At 38.0% G+C, this 15,398-nt stretch overlaps 1 protein-coding gene across 2 annotated transcripts in view; it reads left to right on the top strand.

Moving 5' to 3' along the window:
- Positions 1-15,398, top strand: part of glra4a (glycine receptor, alpha 4a) — a 38,446-nt gene that overhangs the window by 17,893 nt on the left and 5,155 nt on the right. The window contains exons 2-8 of one of the 2 annotated variants that reach the window (XM_016282820.1): positions 3,452-3,585; positions 4,047-4,114; positions 5,672-5,895; positions 7,252-7,334; positions 11,714-11,851; positions 12,148-12,362; positions 14,127-14,276. In XM_016282820.1, coding sequence (XP_016138306.1) covers positions 3,452-3,585; positions 4,047-4,114; positions 5,672-5,895; positions 7,252-7,334; positions 11,714-11,851; positions 12,148-12,362; positions 14,127-14,276 — 1,012 coding nt within the window. Of the gene's footprint in view, positions 1-3,451; positions 3,586-4,046; positions 4,115-5,671; positions 5,896-7,251; positions 7,335-11,713; positions 11,852-12,147; positions 12,363-14,126; positions 14,277-15,398 lie in introns of those variants that run through there. The other variant, XM_016282822.1, reaches the window with a different exon arrangement.

Here is a 15,398-nt window from a genome sequence, read left to right as displayed (position 1 = left end):
ATCCAATCATGAATATTTCCACATAATCTTGACAAAAATAAAAAGAAGAAATATTGAAAAACAGACAGTAACTACTATGTAAGATTCAACACACAGGCACTGTGCATCTCTATAATCAAGTGCAGTAAAACCTCCAGACAATTATAGTTTCACAGGGCAGCAGGTCAATCATTGAAGCTAATTAATGACTTTTTAATTGAATGCTGTCGACAGACTGATTTTGTGAAAGAGATGGCAGGTAATCACGTGACTGGCTAACTTAATATTTTCAATGCATGTTTGTGAATAATACTTTTTGTGACCTTAGTGAACTTTTCTGTTGACTGTCTGATAGATTTATTACACCACTCACATTCATTTTTTTCTGTTTTATCATTCTCTCTGAGCTAGTCGTGTAGAGCTAAATGTTAATTCCTGTCACAAATTGCAAGAAATATTGCTAACATGGGAAATTGTATTAAAGGAGATCTGAGTTTCATGTGTCAATATTTCATGCAGACTAAAGAGATAACTGTCGCAGGAATTTGTCTTTCAACGGTCTTCTCTACATGCAGCCCTGAAATAATGTTTCCAAGCTGTCAGAGGAAATCATATTTCAGACGAATCATTACAGTACATCCAAAGACAACTATAAGTATAATACAACAAAATAATTTAAACATTATGTTAATTTTAAAATACTACTGCTAAATTATTTTAGAAAATAGTTTATGTGTGCAGTTCCACTTTTTGTGAAAAACTACTCCTCCTAATTATATTTGAGGATGTCTAACCAAAAATCAGAAGAAAGTATATAACATATGGCTATAAGAAATATGACTAACCAAATTTGCCACGCATTATGTGTCATGCCAAAGGGTAAGCTGAATGCTTGCAAATATAAATAAATGTAAACATGTCAATGCAAAAATATATTTAAAAAAATGAATAATACTTAACAGTTTTCTTATGGAATCTCTCATCATTAAAGACAAATGTATCTCTCAAAATATAAGGTTAAATATTGGCTATAACCAATATAAAATATTGGCTATAATCTTTTTTCCTTTTCTTTTCCAAGGATGGATCTGAACTCTACCACTTTATTTGAAGGGGTCCTATTATGCTCTTTTACAAAGTCTTGATTTTGTTTTGGGGGTGTACTAGAACATGCATTCATGCTTGGTGGTTCGAAAAACGCATTATTTTTCACATAATTTACATTATTACAATACCTCTCTCCCCAGCCTGGCACAAACGGCTCGATTAGTTTCCGGCTTTGATGAAGGTCCGCCTTCCGAAAAACAAAATGTGTTGTGATTGGTTAGTTGTCTCAGTGCATTGGGATTGGCGAACTGCTTAGACAGTGTTTCATTACTGCCATGCCCCTTGCTCCGTCTTTCAACAAAAACTTTTGGGCGAATCCGGCACTACTCACTCATGTTGTGGAAGCTGTCCTCAGTAAAATGCGCAGCACACAATAGCAAATTGGGGTTCTAATGCTCAGGAACAGAGTTAAAAAATAAATTGCAACCACTGTTTCCTGACATCACCCGCTTTCGGAAGCCCAAACTTTCTGTTTGGAGGTGAAAAAAAACACAGTTTCAGGCTGTCACACACCGGACGAGAAGCGCAGCGTCGCGTCGCACCACGTCTTTAAAATTCAAATACTTTAGCGTTGTTGAGTTTGCGTTGCTGAGATCATAGATCTTTTTTATGCCCAAACATACACACTACACACTGACTAAAATTAAAAAATGAAAAACATAATAGGACCCCTTTGATTAAAACCTTTCATTTTGTCATTACAGATGGTGAGCACATATACTATAATACCACTACACCCACCACAGCTTCACAATGGATATTGCAATCATGTATACAGTCTTGTCACTGGCCTGAAATGACAAGTTTGTGCATTTCAAATGCGACTGCATAATCTCTTTGGAAAATTTGAAGTGGTGCTGAATACCAGACAACCAAAACAACAGAAACCATGGATTACACCCAGCACAAACACAAGCAATGGACCTTTGCCATGGCTTCTTGCCACAGCAGTTCCTTGTGTGCCTGAGCCACATATTATATAAACCATTTTACTGGGGATTAGAATGTAATCGGACCGACCGTAATACACTGTGGTGTTAAGAAGAACATTGATTGTTTAGGTGAGACAGAGAAAGAGGGAGAACGAGAGAGAATGTAAAATATATGGTTTCTCTCCTAGTGAAAGAAAGGGCAAGAAAGAGGAAAACCAACCTGTTAAGAGCTCAATGGAATGAAGCTTTCCAAAATCAGAAAAACTTAGATATGAACTTGGCACAGTTGGTGTATAAGCCGTGGGGCCGTGAGGTTTATAAACAAAATCTGATGCTGATGGTACTTGGATGCAAACGTGAGTCAGACACTCAAGGCTGAGAAACAAACTTGATTGCTGCCTCGCTCTCCTGCGCCTTTTTAAAAATGCATGTTCTGTTCTAGCACGGTCTCGTGATAGACACTGCTGAAAGGCGAAGCGGGAATGTGAGCAAAAAGCCAGATTTTCTAAGGCAGTTGGACCACATAAAAAAGTGGGGGTGATTAATTTAGCAGCCTTTCTCTTCTATTTCGGATAAACAAGATCTGAACTGGATGATGAGGAAGCCCTGGAGCCTGTGAGGCAAATTTAAACCCATATTGGACTTTTTCTCGCTCCAAGAAAGATTTGTATCTTCCAGGGCTTCGGGAAAGAACACAGACTCGGGTTACACTTTTTTTTCAAACACTATGCAATCTAAGTAGAGACTCACCTGTGGTAAAAGCACTGAGAAAGACTCACTGATCAGAACGTTTGACGTTGGGAGGAGACAGGGAGTCTGATGGCCCTTCGCTCCTCAGGGGCTGGGGACTAGGGTCATGACTGATCTGCTTAAAATTGTATCAAAAGCAAGCAGAAAACACTTCTTCTGAAGTATCAAGAAGTAAAAAGATCCAGTCGAATCCAAGACTCCGGCCTCTGGGATCCACTTGCTCCGGCCTGGCAGGTCTGTCAGGCACAGACTGAGTCCCGCTGGAACTCGAATCAAAGTCGTCTCCCCTAACTGTGACATTCGCAGCATTTCAATTGAGCCATCAGTCTGTCAGACACAATGCCTCCCCCTGCCTATAGGGATTTAGTGGGTTCTGTTTTTCTTTGCCATGATCACTGTGACAGGCTTCAGTAAAAACTCAGCATGACAAACGAATGTTTAATGCATCATGCATCTGTATTCCCTGATGAATAGACCAGTATTGCAGGTCACAAGCATATGTTTGGGATGTTGGTGTGCTAGTTCCACCAGCTAGGAAATGCATGCTGGTCTTTTCAACAAATCTTTTTAAACAGTTCTTTTTAAAATATCCGTTAAAACGGTTCATGCCAGTCTTCTTTGTCATTATCACTGACTGTGTCTGTCATCCTTTACCTTCTTCACTTTCTCTATCTCTCTGGCAGACTGGGCTCCTGTAAAGAGGAGATAAAGTCCTCCAGCAGGCCAGCCCCAAAGCCTATGTCCCCATCTGACTTTCTGGACAAGCTGATGGGAAGAACCTCTGGCTATGATGCTCGCATCAGGCCCAACTTCAAAGGTGTGACAGAATGTAAACAAACAGGATTTGTTGGTATATTTGCAACATAACTTGCGAAACTGGTAGCAGCTTGACGATAGTGGCTCCTGGAAACTTTATGAGGTGACAGTAGAAAGAACCCAATGACCTGACTGTGTGCTATTACTCCAAATACATCAAGGACCAGGAATGCTCATCTTCAGTTCTGTTGTTGTTATTATTAAAGGGATAGCTCACCCAAAAATTTAAAAATGCTGTCATCATTTACTCACCGTTATTTTATATCTGTACGTTTTGTTTTTCCGTGAACCACAAAAGGAGATGTTAGGCAGAATGTTCATGCTGGTCTTTTTCTATATAATAAAAGTAAATGATGACTATGGGGTTTTTTCTACAAAAATCTTCATTTATTATTCAAACTTCTCTGAACAAAAGTAAGTGTTAGTCTAAACGTAAGAAACTTCTCCCTTCTATTTCAACAGGACCACCAGTAAATGTCACCTGTAATATTTTCATCAACAGCTTTGGATCCATTACAGAGACAACTATGGTATGTAATTACACATGGTTCAGTTTGGTTTAATATCAAATATTCAGCATTGCAAAGGGGAATTCCTTCTCTTTCTCTCTATTCTTTCAGGCAGTATGCCCTGTTACAATTATAATACTGCTGAGTGAGTTTTTAATCACTTACCTGACTTCTCCTTGTCTCGAGGAGCACATCACTTAGTTTAGAGTCCAGTGGGTCAGCTGATGTGCTGATAATGAACTGTCTTCCATGCAATTAAAATGAAACGGTGATATACCCATCCTCTAAAGCCTGTGCTTAAATGTCTCTGTCAGCAGAATGTTTCAGTTGACCGATACAGATTGCCATTGTTAACGGTCTGTTAGTTGGTTAACCTGGGATTTGATAATTGGAAATGCAGGTCTTCCAACAGAAATTAATGTCAAGGGAGAACAAGTTATTTACTGGCATGTTAATGGGTTAGTTCACCCAAAAATGAAAATTAGACTGTGTTTTACTCACCCTCGAGGCATCCTAGGTGTATATGACTTTCTTCTTTCAGACTAATCCGGTCGGAGTTATATTAAAAATTGTCCTGGCTATTCCAAGCTCTATCATTGCAGTCAACGGGTGTTGCAGTTGAACAGTCCACAAGTCGTCAAAAAAAGCACGCGCATTCATAATAAATGTGTCTCACACCGCTCGGGGGGGGGGTGAATAAAGGCCTCCTGTAGTGAATCCATGCATTTTTGTAAGAAAAATATCCATATTTCAAACATAATAAACACTTTTCTCTCACTTTCTTTATGTGTCATAGGTGGATGACGCAGGATGTATGCGCAGCACGTGTGCCTCTGAGATATGCTAGTCTTGCGAGTTTGTTTACAGGAGCAAAGGAAGCAAAGTTTCCTTACTTTAGCAAAGGAAAACTAGTCTCCTCTTGGTTTATATCGAAATCCTCCAACATTTTTCTTTGCAAATCCTCGGTTTGTACTTCTAATTCATGACCGGCGTTTTGTTTTGTTCTCTCTCTGCATTCGTCACTAATCATGCAACGCCGATGTCTTACGTCATCCACCGGCACGGACTTCCGCGTATGACAGATAAAGGAAGTGAGAGAAAAGTGTTTATTACATTTGAAATATGGATATTTTTCTTACAAAAATGCATGGATTAATTACAGGAGGCCTTTATCCCCCCCGGAGTGGTGTGAGGCACGTTTATTATGAATGCGCGTGTTTTATTTGACGACTTATGGACTGTTCAACTGCAACAGCCACTGATTGCAATGATAGAGCTTGAAATAACCATTTTTAATATAACTCGGACTGGATTCGTCTGAAAGAAGAAAGTCATATACACCTAGGATGCTTCGAGGGTGAGTAAAACACAGTCTAATTTTCCTTTTTGGGTGAGCTAACCCTTTAAAAACATATCTGATTCAGCTTGTGTTAGGTTTGCAATTAAAACGTTAGAAAAAGAAGAACTAAAACGAAACATTAAAACTAAAAGGAACATTAATAATAATCAAATCCAGAAATCGACCTATAAGGTTTCAGGACCTAATGGTTTTTTGGTTTTCTCTCCCTCTTCCTACAGGATTATAGGCTTAACGTCTTTCTACGCCAGCAGTGGAACGACCCTCGATTGGCCTATAGTGAATATCCTGATGCTTCTCTAGACCTGGACCCTTCTATGCTGGACTCCATATGGAAACCTGACTTGTTCTTTGCTAATGAAAAAGGTGCAAACTTCCATGAAGTCACAACAGACAACAAACTGCTGAGGATCTTTCAGAATGGGAATGTGCTATACAGTATTAGGTAAGCAGTGAAGTCTCTCATAGATTTAAGAGAGCACAGAGGAATTTACAAGAATTAGTACAAAAGTGGAATGTTTTGCATGAAAATTCTCCTTCAGGATTATATGTTAAAGACATGAGCCAAAGTAAATAGGCATAGCATCACAATGATCACAATTATTAGTCATTGTAAACATACTATAGGCCTACTTAAGATGAGAGTTATGTGGTCTAGAAACAAAGTTAGTACTTTTAAGTTGGCACTTTTTTAAATTTTGCTCTTTTAAAAAATTATATGATTTAAAACGTTAATTCTAAAGGTGGATGGAATTGAAAATAATCATGCCAGGGTTGCTCTTTGGGAACTTCAGTGGGAAAAAAAATTCACGTGTTGAGCCTAAAAAGGTCTCCACATCAGTGTGTAAGTGTAGATATTTTGGGGTTTGAATTTAGGGTTATCACAGCACAAAATAATCTGGCTCTTCAAAAAAGCACTGGTGGCTTTTGTCTTTCTTGGAGGCACTGCATTAAAGCAGGTAATTACATTGTTTCCTCTATCTAAACTATTCTATTCTATTAGTGGTGACTCTTCCTCACGGCTAAAACTTGAACATGTCAGCAGCATGATAAATAAATGTAAAAGAAAAAAAACTGTCAGGCAGTTAGTTTGCTATTACCAAGAAGGCACATGATACAAAAACAGCAATTCGCTGCCTCATTTGGGGATTCCCTCTGTAATCTCAAAGGGAATTAGTGTACAGCCATAGATATCTGATCTTGTAGAGAGACTGTATAAACTGGGATATATTGAATATTGGTGCATTCTGAAATAAAATGGCTGCCCTTAAAGGCATGACAATTCAGTCATCATTTACTCAAACTCATGTTGTTCCAAACCTATATGACTTTCCTTCTTTGAAACAAAAAATTATAATTTTGAACAATGTACAGGTTGTTTATATGGAATTACAATCACTGGGGTCAAACTTAAAAATGCAAAAGCATCTTGATTTTTTAAAATCTTTTTTTGGTCTTTCTTTGAAAGGATCCATCTCAAAAGAATAATTTATTCATGAAACACTATAGGAGTAGTGCATGAGTCATATTGACCATTATTATGATATTTTATGGTGTTTTTGTGTCATTTTGAAACTTGATAGCCCCATTATCATTCACCAAAGTCATTTACAAAAGCTTGGTCAGATATTTGTTAAAAAAGAGAGGCATATGGGTGAGTAAATAATGACAATTTTAATTTTTGAGTCTTCTTTGTAAGCTGGGTCTTTCCCTATCCTCTATTTAACACCCTTTTTCTGCCCTTTGTGGGTTGACTCTGACTCTTCTCCACTTTCTGCTTTCCTGTTTTGCACTGTCTTAGGCTAACACTTATCCTGTCTTGTCCCATGGACTTGAAGAATTTCCCAATGGACATTCAAACCTGTACCATGCAGCTAGAAAGCTGTGAGTACTCTATTCTTCTCTTCCTCTCTCCCTCCTCACACTTTGCTGCATTCAGTTATTCTGACACTGATATGGAGTGTTAATATATGCACTGATAGCAATCACCATAAAGTTGAAACACAGCAAATATATTTAAAAACTTTCTTGTGTGCATTGTTGCATAAGGTGAACATATACATTACCGTTATAGGTTTGAGGATAGAAATGTTTTTGAAAGAAGTCTCATATGCTTATCAAGCCTGCATTTATTTGATAAAAAATACAGCAAAATAGTAAAATATGATAGCAATTTGAAAATTGTATATATATATAAGATGTGTATATGTAAGATATTTTAAAATGTCATTTATTCCTTTGATGATTTTTTCCATTATTCCAGTCCTCAGTGTCACGTGATACGTCAGAAATCATTTTAATATGCTGAATTGGTGTTAAAGTAACATTTCTTGTTATTGTCAATGTTGAAAACAGCTTTGCTGCTTAATATCTTTGTGGAAACCACAATACATTTTCTTTATTGATAGCTTTTCAAACAACAACAGTTATTTGAAAATGTGAACATTTCTAATATTATGTCTTTACTGTCACTTTTGGTCAATTTAATGCATCCCTGTTGAAAAAAAAAATCTTATGAATGTTAGTGTATACCATGGACTGCTACCATTAACAAATCCTGTTAAGATCGTAATGACAATCCACTGCTTGTCTATTTTCACTTGCAAACCCGGTAACCTTGAGCATTATGAGATCTGTAGAAAATGAATAAATCAAAACAGTTTTCTATGTCTCACTGCACAAAAAGAAGTAGAATCTCTGTATCAATGTCACAGCATCCTTGTTTTAAAATTGTGGGTAAAGTGTCCTTCCTTATTACCTTGATAAAAGAAAGAGGGAGTCAAAGAAATAGACTATTCACCTTCCCAGTGCCCTCAGAGCAGATAGCATCTTAACTCCTAGAACCCATTTAAAGGATATCAATAATGAAACTTTCATTTTGTGTCCCCTTTATTATGTGACCCACCTCAGTTGCCCGAGAGGCTTTTAATTCCACCTCCCTGAGACAAGAGAACACCCCTTTCTAACAACCAGAAGAGCCAAATGAGGAATCTGTGTAGTGCAGAAATGCACTGCAGATGCCACTTAGCTTGACGTCTGGATTTTCTTGTTGGATTATTTGATTTGAATCCCCATTTATGTGTCGTGACCACAGACAGCACCTGAAGTATATTCATTTAACATTCAGTGACTCATATGGTTTAAAAGATTTAGGGCGCTTAATACACACAGACAGCATGTTTTACTGTCCTTTCTGTGTCCTCTGTATGTCTACAGTATTTATTCAATGAGTAGAAAAATCCCTCCTCCGTGGCCGCAGTTAAAATTGCCCTCCTCTAAGGAGTAGGGTCAGACAGAAAGAGACACACACAGGAAGACAGGCAGGTTTACTGCCTAACAAAGTGGTTACGGAGGGCATAATCATTTCTGATTAAACAAGAGCACCTTTTTTAGGGCTTTGAAAGGGCCCACTGAAAACTGTTTTGACAAGTGTTAGGACACAGCCGAGGGATGGGATCACCTTGTCTGGAAAGGACACATCCTGGTAGAGAAATCTGATGCTGAAGGCAAGAGGAATAGATTAAAGCAAAGGTGTGAACAGTAAAACAAAGGAGGAAAGTTAGTTTTAGGAAATTGGGTGTGCAAAAGTGTTGTCAAGGGAACAAATATTTTAAGTAAAATTATGACAAAGACAAGAAAATGGAGGAAAAGTGGGAACATGACAAATTAAACAAATGTAAGATTATTGTAAAAACAGGCTATGTGAGCCTTTAGCATTAAGGCTTCAAAAATAAATGTTTTTTTAGGTATTACTGACACAGATTTAGCAAACAGATGCTTTTGTGGATTATAAGGAACACACAAATCAAACGGGCTGCACAGACCAATAACATATTTTTTTGACCCAAAGTAACACTGAAAAGCAATAAAAAGAAACATACACAAACATTTAAAATATTTGAGTCAGTAACGTGTTTTTTTTAAGAAACCGATACTTTAATGGCTCGTTTCCACTGAGCGGTACGGTACAGTACAGTTCAGTACAGTACGATTCGGTACGGGTAACCCTGATCAGGCTTGCGTTTCCACTGCCAATAGTTCCCTTACTTGGTAGGAGTGGTGTATGCCGGAAAGTAGCGATCGATGATGAACCGCGACAATAAGCACAACTCTGCCTCTTTTTGTTAAATGTCAGTTTTATTGAACAATAATAGCATTATAAAAGTATAAGTACAAAGTATAAGAGGCTTATATAAGAGGAAATTATACAAAAGCAAACAGTTCAGTCAAACGTATGCTACAAAGTCAGCGCTGTACTGCGGTAAAGTTCAAATTAAATATATAAAACACCTTTGTGCTCAGCCAAAACGATATGACCAGGAACAAATAATAGATTCATGAGACCATGAATGCCTGTTAAATATAGCCAACCCAAAACGAATTGTATCTCATGTTTAATCACAACAGAGACATCAGAGCCAGCGGCAAATGTCGGAAGGACTAGCCAAGCTAAGGCTGCTCTATGCGGATACATGAGCACTGAGCGCCCGGTGATCGCCTGGAGCTCCGAAATCAGCATAGCAAATTTTCAATTAGGCGCTATCTTTATAAATAAACCGCAGATTTAGAGTTTTAAGCAATTATGTTCTCGCCTGAAAAACTCTTAAAACTACATTTCATGACACAATAACAGAAATATTTAGAAAATGACGCAGGTTTTTGGGCAATGGCATTTCACAAGTCCACAAGAACAGACAAGAACGCATATTGAGAAACGGCTATTGTCTGTGTGAAAATATAAAATTATTTTTTTAATGTAAATAAGCCCAACACTCATGGACAGCAGAGCGGAACGAGTGAAGAAGAAGCTTTATCCCCTTGTATCACGCAAAAGTGACGATTCTAGTCAACCAATCAACATTCTGCAGTGAGTTTAGCTCCACCCTTTTGGTACCCTTTGCTGTGGTAGGTACCCCAACAGAAGGGTACCAAAAAAGTGGTACAGTACGGTTCGCTATTTTGGTACCATTCACAACTTCTGACAGTGGAAATGGAAATAATTGCGTACCGTACTGTACTGTACCGAATCGTACTGCTCAGTGGAAACGAGCCATAAGTAGCCACTGAATTTATCAGTGACAGTGAATACATTTTTAATATTACAAAATATTTCTATTTCAAATACATGCTGTTCTTTGAATTTTCTTTTCCTTAAAAAGATCCTGAAAAAAATGTTATCACGGTTCCCACAAAAATATTAAGCAGCACAGCGGTTTTCAGCATTGCTAATAAAAACAATTAAAAAAAATTCTTGAGCATCATCAGCATATTAGAATGATTTCTGAAGGATCATGTGACACTGAATACTAGAGTAACGGCTACTGAAAAATTAGCCTTGACACCACAGGGATGAATTACATTAAAAAAATATATTAAAATAGAAAACAGTTATTTTAAATTGCAATTATATATCACAACATTACTGTTTTTACTGCATTAATAGATAAATGTAGCCTTGGTGATAAGAGCCTTTATTTTCACTAAGACTGCCTGCAACAAGTGAGTTCTAAAAGACTAACAATATGGGAATATTATTGCATATAATGCCTTTTTGATATATATTGAGATTTGAAACAGCAGACAAAAAACCCTTCCTCATCTCGGAAAACATTCATATTCCTAGTACTAGTTTGAATACAATGTTTGAAACCACACCAAACTTTTCAAAGACACCATGATATTCAAGGACTTTCAGTCTTCATCCTTTTTCCATGGGTTTGTTGTTTTGAAGACGAATGGGGGACGGGAGGTTTGTGAATAATAGATGCCCTTGTAAATCCCTTAGGGTCTCTGATAGACATCAATATTATTCAGATTTGTCAAGTATTCTACACTGTTATTGCATGCCTCATGCATTTTTAATAGGCCCCTAATCTCACCATGTACTACAGAGCAGTTAGGAATGATGTGGGGGATGTGAAGACATTGTGGCAAGTAGCATGAATGAAGCAAAAAATAATGATATAAGAGAGAGATTTTCAATTAATTTGCTTGAATACTTTGTGGTCATACTGTGCGTCATTTCTTGACTACCGTACGCTGATTGTCTATAGTGTAATAATCCAGAGCATGACATCTTTACTATCCAAAGGTCTGTACCAGTCCTACAATCTATCCATCCACTACTTTGGTATGTTGTCTGACAGATGACCTTTTACACAGTGTACAAAGTTTGTGATGAGAGAGGAAGCATGACAGGTCTAATTCACACTCTTTTGCACAGATGTGCATTTTTCTATCTCATTCGCTCTCCTTTTTCACAGTTGGCTACACCATGAATGATCTGATCTTCGAGTGGCTTTCTGATAGCCCTGTGCAGGTGGCGGATGACTTGACTCTTCCACAATTTTTACTAAAGGAGGAAAAAGATCTTGGCTACTGCACTAAGCACTACAACACAGGTACATGTTTCACCATGACCTTCATGCATATCAAATGATATCTATATATATATATATATATATATATATATATATATAAACATATACACTGTGCTATAAAGAATTGATTTCAAGGCCCTCTTATGAATTTTTAAATGCATTTAATGGTGTCACCAATACATAAACCTGCAATAAGATTATTAAATATACTACAGAAATAAATCACAACCAGAGGTACTTAACCAGGTGTAAAAAATGCATTAAAAGTTGCTATGCATAATTACTTACCTATTATGACACTCTTTGTGATCTCCTAGGTGAATTTACCTGCATTGAGGTAAAGTTTCACTTAGAGAGACAGATGGGCTACTATCTCATTCAGATGTACATCCCCAGTCTGCTGATTGTCATCCTGTCTTGGGTGTCTTTCTGGATCAACATGGATGCCGCCCCTGCTCGGGTAGGCTTGGGTATCACCACTGTGCTCACCATGACCACCCAGAGCTCCGGTTCGCGAGCTTCTCTACCCAAGGTAAGATAACCAAAATGACTCCGATCCTGTGAAAAAAAAAGAGAAACACTTCAGAAAGTGCAGTAATAAAATAATGAGTGCATTAATGAGACAATCGATAAAAATGAGGAAAAACACATGAGAGCAGAGAGAGGTGGGAATAAGCTTGAAGTGCTATTTGTTAAATTAACAGGAAAAGGATGAAAGCACAGTTGATACCGTTTCAGAATTCATTCAAGAAAAACCCGTTTTATGAATTATGTTGCAAACGCAATACCAATTCCTCTTAACAATTCCAATTCCTTAACAGTTCCATAAACAGTTCTTAAAACACGTCGACATATACGGAAAAACAAAATGCAATTCTTAGGCTGATGATACACAGGACAACATTTTGAGCAATTTTGTCGGGCATCTTTTTTTGAGCAATGTTGCTTTGACACTTTCCCATTGAGAATGGGTAACACATTTCTATCTGGATACTTTAGATTGGTCATGGGCCCTGTGTCTCACCTGGTTGCCCGTTGATGCAACACTGCCCAAAGTTGCCCGGCAAAATTGCTCAAAAAGTTGCCCCGTGTATCATCAGCCTTATAACCCGTTTTAAACCAAATGTTTTCAGATGTTTTTGCCTTTCTACCTGCTTATACAAGTATGAAATTTGAAATATTCATTTACAATTGAAATAATGCCCACTTCAGATGTTTTAGCACTAAATACTATGTGCTGTTTTCTGTGAAAAGGCATCAATTGATATCAAATAAAAATCCAAAGTCAACACTGCCTCATTATTCCTAGCAATGCCTTTATTTATTAAAGGCACAATATGTAATTTTTCGCCGCTACACTCTTAAAAATAAAGGTGCTTCACGATGCCATAGAAGAACCTTTTTGTCTAAATGGTTCCATAAAGAACCTTTAACATCTGAAGAACCTTTCTGTTTGACAAAAGGTTCTTTGTGGTGAAAGAAGGTTCTTCAGATTACAAAAAGGTAAGAAAGAGATGGTTCTTTAAAGAACCTTTGACAGAATGGTTCTTTGTGGAACCAAAAATGGTTCTTCTATGGCATCCTTGAAGAACCTCTTGAAGCACCTTTATTTTTAAGAGTGTAGAGGGTGTGTATTCAAAATAAACAAAGAGACAAAGGCGTAGTTTGATGACACCGTGACAGAGTGTGGAATCATGGGAGTTGTCGTCTTCATCCCCACAGCTGATGCAATCCGACGGGACTCGGGCAGAAATCATGTTCATGGATGAGCTAATGATTTATTAACGTAGTAGAATGAAGCAGGGTGAGGCTGAAAGCCGTCGAAGCAAAACGAGCCCGCTGAATGAGCGTGACACATGGCTCGAAAGCAGCGGAGCTTTTATTATGCCACAGTCGACCGCTTCTGCTCCTTCCGGTCGTGTATGTGGAGGGGAAAAGCAGCGCTGTTTTATCATACTAGATACATTTGAAAGTTCTGTTATAATGCTATTCTGTGTGGTCGTCACTGGTCTATTAAAATGCACAACATATTAAAGCGTCTTTGGTGTTTCCATGTTTTCTACAAAACAAAACTGAAAATTGAGGGGTCATGATACTATGGACACGGTCCATGTCACTAGTTAAAATTGCTTATTTCTCTGGATTTAAACATTCTTCGAAACATTTGGGATAATGTAAGTACACAAGTCAGCAAAATATATAACACTGTTCTAGTGGTTTTGGGATATTTTAATAAAAAAAATCTTACATATTGTGCCTTTAACTATTGATATTGGTTTGACCATGTGATTCCCAGGTGTCCTACGTGAAGGCCATTGACATCTGGATGGCCGTTTGTCTGTTGTTTGTGTTTGCTGCATTGCTGGAGTACGCAGCAGTCAACTTCGTCTCAAGGCAACACAAGGAGTTCATCAGGCTGCGAAAGAAGCAGCGAAGGCAGAGAATAGTAAGTGCGACAAACGCACACACACATGCACGCAAACAAATACAGGCTGCCCTGTCACCCTGGATTACACTTTGACTTGCATCTCTTCTCATTGTTCTCAGCCACATATCCAAACACTGGCAATGGCTGCCGCCACACTAGGCTACAGCTGGCTGTCACATCTCATGTGGGGGAATTCAGATCAGCCTGTTTCCATAGTGAACAGTCCCCTGTGCTGAGCCCACCATTTGTGCCACCTTGTAAAGCCTTGCCACAGCCAATTTCCAAAGACCAATAACCTGCTTCCTGATCCGAGATCACAGACACTGACTGAAATTCTAAAGAGGCTTCTAAACGAAAAGCTTAGAAAATACCCTCAGGGATTTGGAGAGTAAAATCACTCTGAACACATTAAATGTTAACAGATTTTAAATGTAATTTCTATAAATCCTGAAATTTTGGACTATAATAAAGATCAAAGCCCAACAATCACATTTAAAACTATATTGGCTAAAACAGTTAAGGCACTTTCTGGGCTTGTACGACAGTGTTCACCGTCCAAGCTCACAGTGCTGGAGATTTACGAGTGTGTTCGTTGGATCTGAATCAATAATGAGAGAAAAATGAGAATAACTCCTATTAAGAATGAGCAGGTTCTCCTCCCCCTCCTGCCTTGGAGATCTAGGCGGCCATTACTCTTCGTCCTATTCTCTCCCGCCAAGAAAGTCTCTGGTCTGAATGATCAATCTGGGTGGTATCGATGCACGGGTCACTGGCTGAGAGAGCTGTTAGGCTGATGGACCAACTACTGGCCAGAATGAATCAATACAACAAATCCTTGGCTTTATCCTGCCTTAATAACACCATAGACAAATTAGCTCAAGAAAACACAAACAGATGGGTGCTGAGAGGATCGTGCCCAGTTCAGGGATGAACAAAACCACATATTTTCAACCAGCTGCGGGTTGCCTGAAAGACTAGTTCACTTATCAGATGTATAATTAGACTGGTTTCAGATTCATGCAATGCCTTTTTTTAGGGGGTGCTAATATAAAAAAAAACATTGCCGTTATATTAGTCATTTTTATTCGTTTTAGTTAATTATAAATATATATACACACACGCACGTTATATATATATATA

Source organism: Sinocyclocheilus grahami, unplaced genomic scaffold (genome assembly GCF_001515645.1).
Source record: "Sinocyclocheilus grahami isolate Dianchi unplaced genomic scaffold, SAMN03320097.WGS_v1.1 scaffold167.1, whole genome shotgun sequence".
Lineage (NCBI taxonomy): Eukaryota > Metazoa > Chordata > Actinopteri > Cypriniformes > Cyprinidae > Sinocyclocheilus > Sinocyclocheilus grahami.
This window is presented reverse-complemented; position numbering and strand designations above follow the sequence as displayed.